Source organism: Cornus florida, unplaced genomic scaffold, assembly GCF_030987335.1.
Source record: "Cornus florida cultivar Cherokee Brave unplaced genomic scaffold, ASM3098733v1 CherokeeBrave_3.0.0_Hap2_Chr03, whole genome shotgun sequence".
NCBI lineage: Eukaryota > Viridiplantae > Streptophyta > Magnoliopsida > Cornales > Cornaceae > Cornus > Cornus florida.
The window spans coordinates 55,989,274-55,998,103 of record NW_026775573.1 but is presented as its reverse complement, the minus strand read 5'-3'; the positions used below and the strand labels follow the sequence as shown (position 1 = coordinate 55,998,103).

At 33.9% G+C, this 8,830-nt stretch overlaps 1 protein-coding gene across 1 annotated transcript; it reads right to left on the bottom strand.

The window, feature by feature from the left end:
• Positions 1 to 1,816: 1,816 nt before the first annotated feature.
• LOC132300573 (nascent polypeptide-associated complex subunit alpha-like protein 1) lies at positions 1,817 to 8,249 on the bottom strand. Its single transcript, XM_059797724.1, has 4 exons — positions 8,094 to 8,249; positions 7,257 to 7,338; positions 2,481 to 2,614; positions 1,817 to 2,362 (listed from the first exon to the last, which is right to left on the bottom strand). The coding sequence occupies exons 1-4, from the start codon at positions 8,151 to 8,153 to the stop codon at positions 2,030 to 2,032; spliced, it is 609 nt and encodes a 202-aa protein (XP_059653707.1). The 5' UTR covers positions 8,154 to 8,249; the 3' UTR covers positions 1,817 to 2,029.
• Between the last annotated feature and the right edge of the window lie 581 nt (positions 8,250 to 8,830).

Sequence of the window (8,830 nt, the reverse complement as noted above, 5' to 3'; positions counted from 1 at the left end):
AAATTAAATAATTGTTCTATCCTACTAAATATTCTATAAAATATTTATAAGTGATCTCAACATATTAAATATTGTCTAAGCAAGTATACAGTTACATCTTAAATTTTCTTAGTGTTGAATTTAAGAACTATGATCACTAAATACTTTTATGAAAGAATTTAAAATAAATAATAATTTTATTAGATAAAACAAATCACACAGATCATTTGTTCAATTTTTACTCTCAATTTATTTGTTCAATGTTCTGCCTATATATCAATAATATAAAACTGGAAAGAAAAGAAAAAAGTAATCCAAAATATATATCTATACTATTATTAAATGTGTAAAGAGTTTCAGTATTTTAGTATTTATTTATTATTATAAAAAAATATATATTTATTAACTCAAAAAAATATTACCTAATAAAATTCAAATTTTTAGTATTTATTTATTAATATAAAAAATATTTATTAATTGAAAAAAATATTACCTAATAAAATTCAAATTACAAATTATCTAATAAAATTCAAATTACCTAAAAAATTATTTCAAATTACTTAATAAAACTCAAATTACAAATTACGAATTACAAATCATTCTTTTGTCCGTGATTCAACAAGTTGAAGAATCACCAAACAACACTGTTCGAGATCATTCTTGATCAGAAATCATCAACAGTCTTCCTCAATTACAAACTTGAAGAAGATTGCCAACAGCCCGATTCAAGATCAAGCTCCAACAGCCCTTGGATCCAAGCAATAAAGGAGATCGAATCACAGAATACTTTCTTTTATTTGTAAAGAATATCTCAGAGAGTTATATCTTAACATTTTTAACTCATTCAGCTACACTTTTAGTTATGTTGGGAAAACCAAAGCTAGTTCTGCTGGAGTTTTAGTCAATTTTGTCATTCTCTGTGCTAATTTTGGACATTGTTATCACTGGGGGTACTGGATGCAACTTTTTGAGGCATTTATGCTTGAGGAGGAGTATAATTGTTATCACTTGAATTATTTCTGCTGTATGTTTCATTTTTTTGTTTGAAGAGATTCTGATTGCAGCAATATTAGTAGTAGTAATCTTGGGTGAGAAATGGGTTGAAGCATCTTTGCTGAGAGATATGATTGCAGAGCCCATTTGGGGCAGTCTGGTAATTAGCCCAGTCGATTTTCTCTCTCTCTTCGAATTGTGTACGGATGCGTGGAGATGAATGATTTTACTACGGGCTTCTGAGACCACCAGCTTTAGGGTCCAATTGACAGACATTTGAATCAAGTTTTGTTTCAGTTTTTGGCTTTCCTTTTCAGTATTGAGCTGTATAATGAATCTCATCTTCACATTATGATACGTAGGCAGCCTGGATCATTTTACCAGGTTCGGGTCACACAACCCTTCCAATCCACCCGTTTTATTTCCCCCCCATTCAAGCCCGTTCGTGCAAACTTTTTCCAACATGTTTTTCAATCAGTTGAGTGAGGGATGAATCACGAGTTCTTTCTTTTTCCATCAAGGATCAAAATAAATTTTGATTGGATGAGTTGCAGATCAAAATAAATTAGACAAATTATATTGACATTTCTTAAAGTTTTCATAATTAAATTATATCTAAATTAATTTCCTCTTCCTTAACTGACCGTCGAGATATTACATTGATATTATTTAAAAAATAAGAACATATTGTGCAATTTTAACAACCAATTTTTGTTCACTACTTGAAAAACAGTCATAATAGGACATAACATACAAACGTAGGAGTTTTTTTTTTTTTTTTGGATTGAGCTGTAGTTATAACCATCAAAAGAAATATTTCAAAGAGTAGCCAATTGTGTCAGACTTGTTTCAAGAAAACACGAACTTTCACTTACCACGGACGAGAGATCGGATCCTTAGACTCTTAATAATACAACACAAGTAAAGACCAGTAACTTAAACGAAATAAAACAAAAACAAAACTTAAAAAAAAAATAAAAAATCCGCTCACAAACTTTGAAAATCCACAAAGAAAATTTGCATAATCAACACATAGGAAACATCAGAAAACATGCACTTAGTTGGTTAGCTCCATAATGGCCGAAACTATATCTCCATCTGCAGCTTTAAGAGCCTTGACGGCCTTCGACCTAGAGACTCCTGCCTGGGTCATCACCAACTCGATGTCCTTGGGCTCCACTCCGGTTTCATCCACGTCTTCATCATCCTGTGCCATTGCCGAAGTCTCGGGTTTTGAAATGACATGACTGAGGTCGGGTGCCTTGAATTGCTCAGCAGCCTGAGTCTGCAGTTGCGAGCTCAAGTCCTCGATCTTCGCCTCTCCGAAAATAACATACGTGTCTGATGTTGGACTCTTGAAGACATCGGGTTTGGAAATCACAAACAAAATCTGTTTCGAAAGCAGGTCCCAAAAATTATGTTAGCAAAAATAGGAACATGCGAAAAAATGATCAAATAAATCGGGGGGGGGGGGGGGGGGGGGGGGGGGGGGGGGGGAGATAACCAACATTCTTGCTCTTCTTGACAGTAACACGGCTGACGCCTGTGATAGGTTTCATCCCAAGCTTCAACATCGCCTTGCGACTCTTCTTTTCGCTTCTGCTTTGCTTTGACCTACCGCTTCCATCTCCATCTTGTCCTCCTGCAACACTAATAATGCTGAGCCACAAATCACATTTTGTACTAAGAAATACACTTGCAGTGGTCTCCTCAGAATTTGATTATGTTAATATACATATTAAGAAAAGCTAAATCAAGTGGAAATGACAAATAGCATACAAGAAGCAAACCTGGGACAATTATTTTAGAGATGTGACTTGCCTTTGATTCCCCAAACTGACCCGATTGCTTACAACAATCAATGTGAATATAATCCAAAGGAATATTACCATTCTGTTGCACACTTGATATAGTAACAATACTGTTTTAGTGGTTTTAAGGATTTTTTTTTTAGTATGGGACTCGAATGCAAATGGCGAATTTTCAGCTTTTGGGAAAACAACAAGCAAGAGCTATATGGACCCTTTTTCTGTACACCACTCACAAACAATACAAAAAGCAGCTGCATGTATCAAAAGCGTCAGATATCATGGCCAATAAGTAAAAAATCGGTTGAATACATAACACTGTTCTTTCCGGCATCATTAACATTACTGTTGTTGTCAGCATTATATTTTTTCTTTATGGAAAAAGATACAGAAACTTTGCAGACCAACAAGCAGAAGGAAGTACTCATTGAAATTCTTTTCCTACTAGCCAAAGAACAGACCAAGAAAAATGGGGGTCCCAACCTAACAGAATCCATCAGCAAAAAACCAATATGATGTAATAACAGTTGCAACACCTCCATGCATTAAGACTGAACAAACCAACCTACTGGTATTTGCTGATTGACTGTGTCATTTGATGACAAAAAATAATTGGAATTTTATAACTACTGTTTTTAGTATTTAGTTAGGCGATAATGGTTGGTGTAGTGACAGATGATGAAGCTTCATGAAAGGTTGATATGTGAGCTCTTAGCTTCATCCACTTAGAAGATTGGTAAATGGTGAAACTTGGTATGTTGATGTGAGCTCTTAGCTTCATCCACTTAGAAGATTGGTAAATAGTGAAACTTGGTATGTTGATCTATGGTGAGAGAGATGGTTATAAAGATGCTGATGATGATAAAAGAGAGAAGCAACAATAGTGGAAGAGGGGAAGAGGGCTTGGGGAACAGAGGTACAACTGCAATCAACCACACATCTTTGAATTGACCCTCTATGCTCGAACCTTGAATCTCTTCAATCTTTTTTGCTCGACCCTTGAGTCTCATAGTAATTAGGGTTTCTCACTCTAAATTAAGGAAAAGGAAAACACTTTTAAGCTATTTTTATCAGACGACCATAATAGTAATTTGATAGATATCTAAGGCAAATAAAAAAGTATATTAATAACAAGGGTTTAAGAGTCAATTTTCATCTTCCATTAACACCGTCAACTGTCCGTATCTAAAAGAAGTGACAATGTAATTATGCAAATGTGAGGGTGTCTGACTGTAATAAACATAAAACACAAGGGGTCAAAGTATATTTTACCCAAACAAATATAATTTTTGAAAGCAATGCAAGAATTCTGTAAATCCTTGCCCGGGGGGGGGGGGGGGGGGGGGGGGGGTGGCGGCGGCGCCGGCAGAGAGAATGGTCTACAAATCAGATTCTAGAATCACTAGAGAACAATGATTTGTGAACAAAAAACCAAGTTTAGCAACTTAAAAACAAAGGGCCTACATGGTCCATTCTCTTAAAACATTCCACAAACGCGGGGAACAGGGAACTATTTTCAAACTATAAAAGACATTTATCTGAAAACTCTTTTTTTAAAGTGTTTTCATAAAACTGTTTTCAAAAACTGTCAATCAAGCAGAATTTGTTTACAGTTTTCTGAATTTTTTTCTTAGAAAACAGGAACTGGTCTAAAACAACTGAACCAAGCAGGCCCAAAAGCAACCCCTTTTATATGCATGAACACACAATTGGAATAAATTTATTGTATTGCGTTAAATTAATTCATATACTTTCAGTATAGCTTGGCTAAAGTACAGTTTTATAGTCAAAGTAATACGCTGAAAAGTTATCAAAAACCATAATCTCCTAGCAATCTCCACCCCCCACCCACACAAACAAACCCAAAAAACACACACACACAAGATTGACGCTTGGAGAGGATGTACAGTGGATGCCCAAGTTGGAGGGTAACGCCGTGGTGGTGTTTATGGACATAGGAGAGATCCTTTGATGGCAAGGAGACTCCTATTGGAGGGCTAAAGTTCTCTACTATTCGTTCTCTTTTTTGTTGAGTCTTGGGAGAAATTGTAAATCAATGGGGCAGATTTAGTGGCCTTTTCTGGCCCTGGGTGGTTTTTATGGGACCATTCCCCGATTGAACGCTTTCTAATACAATCTTAATTATAAAAAAACAATAACAATATTCCATAAATAAAGAAGTCAGTGACGTCAAACATAATGATTTCATTTAATAATTCCAACATTGTAAAATTTTACCAATTGAAAGAATGAGGAGGAGGAATTCAAAGTAATTCTGACAAATTTCTCTAATATGAATACTGAAGCTATAAGAATTAGACGGCTTGAGGAAAAAAACCCTAACTTGAGAAGAAAATAAATAATAGTTGATGAAAAACCCTAACCCTCAAGTTAGGCTTTATCAATTAGCAAGCCTTAACAAGTCCGTTAAAAGAATAGTTCTGAATAATAAGAAAAGAGAGATTCAAATGAATTCGAATTTCTACATTACAAGAATAAAACTGAAATTTAAAAAATTAGTAGGGTTGAGAAAAACCAGAAGTTGAGGAAAGATAACACTAACCCTAAATTGAGTAGGGAGAAGAAAATAAAGAGAAGATGATGAAAATAACCCTCCCAATTAGAAAGCGTGAAATATTATAAATAAATAGTCAACGGATGTTTAGCTTAAGTTTTTGTCCTCACTATTACCTTTCCCTTAAGTTTTTCCCCTCCTTTTCTTCTTCTCCCTCTCTTTCCCTCTCTGGTTTGCCACTCAATGCAAAAGCCGTCAGAAAAATACATTGAATACAGCAAAGGCTGATACGAACAATGTGCTAATTAATCCTTTTTTTATTACTCACATCCTCACATGATCTCTCATTATGAAACTAAATTAAATAACAAATACAAAAGAAGTTATCTTACGTTCAATTTTCAATTTGATAAAATTTACAAATTTGATTTATATCTATATCTTTTCAGAGAGTTTGAAGGGAGGTGATGCATTACTGATTAAACATAGTAAAACTTTCATAAGGTAATATATTGTCATCACCCACACGTTGCTCTTAATAAAACAAGTCAGATTCATATTTTAGTATTGTGAAGCCTTTCTTATTGGGGTTGACAAAAGCATAAACAGCTACAAACATCTCTCTCCTGGAATGGTTTTCCAGCCAAAAGGATAGAAGTAAATTTCTCTTTAAAAACAAAAACTATTTTTATTGCTGAAGATTGGTTATGAAGGTAAAGGGACTCAAAATTAAACTTATAACAAGGAATCAAATTGGCCTTTTTTTTGGGGGTTATGGGGAGAAATGGTAAATCTATAAAGGAGATTGTTGATTTTTTATTTTTTTGTTCTTTGACTCCTTAGGGTCCCTCTTGACCTTGGCCTTTCTATAGCTTTTGGGATGTGTTTCCCCTTAGAACGCTTTCTAATAAATATTTATTTATCAAAAAAGGAAAACAAAAAAATAAAAATAAAAAATTGGCTAAAATATAGCAATAGCTGAATAGAACTTTACAGTAATCTGGTCCAGACCTGAATATATTTTCAAAATTAAGTTTGGTCGAAATTAAAGGCTTATATGCGAGTTCAGGAGCACACGTAAGAGAGAGAGAGAGAGAGGGGGGGACAATCATAAAATGTGACATGATAACCATAACCATCACCATCACTTTGATCAGTTTCTGGTGAGAATGATGAAAAAACAAAGAAAAAGAACTAATCATTGGGCTTGCAAATAACATCAATATCTATAAAACCACAACATTATATAACTGAAAAGTGATTCACTTTGGATATTTTTGGTAATGCAAAAAATTACGGCAAAACTAAAAACATACTATTAAACAGTGAACTAAACTTCCCAACATGCAAGTGTCTCTATGTATGACTTAACAAGGTACTATATGTAAGACACAATACTGAGGGTCACCCATATATACCGTCAGCGTAGACAGCTCCCTCAACCATAATTAACCCAACCAAACCTCAAGACAGCTCCCTCAACCACAATTAACCCAACCGAACCTCAAGACCAGAAACCAAGGACAATGAACAGGCAAGCAACAACAGGGTATACCACGAGTCAAGTATAATTTTCAAGATTAAGTTGAAGGCTCTTGATACTTGAGATTTAAGAAGCACATGTGTGTGTGAGAGAGAGAGAACCATCAAGTGCAACATTGTGACTGTTAGTTTGATCAGTTTATAGCAATAATGATGAAAAAAGAAGTAATTATTGTGGTTGTAAATAACTTAAATATCCACAACTTGAGACAATTGAAAAGTAATTCATAGTGGATACTTTGGTAATGCAAAAAAATGGGGTAAGGCTAAGAAAATGCTATTAAACTGTGAAGTAAACTCCCTGACATGCCAGTGTCTCTGTGCTTAATTTAATGAAATATTACATGTAAAAAACTCACTAAAAATACCATTTGAGCTGATCCAAATGTACATATTTGACCATGGGACAAGTAACTTACCTTCCGCATCATCATCATCCTTGTCATCATCATCATCTTCATCATCGTCATCCTCTTCATCTTCTACCACTGGCTCATCAGGCTGCCAAATAAAGAAGACAGATGGACAAAAACATTACTGCAAGAACCTATCAACATTAGAACAAGTGACGATCAAATACAACAATATGATAATTATTTATTTTGCTTAAACAATCAACTAATAACTTAATTGCCTAGCTTGCCCTAAAGTATTGCTGAAAACCCCTTCCAGAGATACAAGATCAACTAGACAGAATTCTTTGACCTCAACAATACATAGGACACACATCAACACCATATAGGATAGGCATAGAAGCGACCAACACCTAAAATTAATAAATTAAAACCATCCTCCAAGTAAATTTATAATATTTACTCCAAATTAAATTTATAAGTATCTGAATTTTTATTTATATTCTTTAAATTTCTCAACAAACAAACAAAATGAAAATTAATACTAAGTGATTCACTGTGATCTCACAAAAACACAGACAACTATTAGCATAAAAAGACTTTCTTTTCTTTTCTTTTTTGGGTTCCTAAGAATCTATAAACCAAAAAAAACATTTTGTGATTTCTTGTTTTCTTAATTATGGCTGTTCACTTACGAAAATAAGTTTCAAAATCTATCAAATCGGTGGCAAAAGCCTCAAAGATCCAAATATTTATGAAATAGAGAGAAAAAATTTGCACTCAAATCCAGTATATACAAATCAAACAGTAGTGCTTTTGATCTCATCGTCTACAAGAGGAGAGCAAATAATAACTACATAATCGTCAGATCCAAATCTATACATATAGAGAGAGGGATTTTACATTGATCTTCTGCTCTTCGAGGTGAGCAGCTAGAAGCTCTTCTTGCGTCTGGGCAGTCATGGCGTCTAGAGAGAAAAATATGGAGAGAAAAAGCAAAAACCCTAAAACCCCGAGAAATAGAACGACGAGACAAGACCTTTCGATCGTATGAAGGTAGGGATTTTATAGACAGGGTTAGTGCGCCGAAATTACAGAACTACCATTGCATGATATACTCGAACCGATCCGGCTCAATGGACCCAAAGCATTTCTAATTTATGGCCGAAATAAATAGGGTAAATTATACTAACCTCCCTGAAGTTGGATAATGTTTATTAGTTTGACTCCCTTAAACTTAGGGTGGTAAAATGGATCAGGAACTATTAACCCGTCCATATTCGCTCACTCTTTAATGGTTATGGGTGAACCATATTTAATTGAGGGTCAAGATGGATTGGGTAATTTTTAACCACTTAATTTGAGGGTCCATATTATTCAACCCATATTTTACCCATCACATAATAAACATACAATACACATCTATTCTATATTACACTTAACTAATTTCTCTCTCTAAAATTCTCTCTCACAATTCTCTTTCTCTAAATTTGTCTCTCATCAATTCCCTCTCTCTAAGTTTCTCTCTCTCTCAAAATTTCTTCTAAAAAAATAAATAATTAAAAAAAATTTTAAAAATTAAATAATAATTAAAAATAATTTTTAAAAATTTAAAAATAATAAATAATAAATTAAATTTA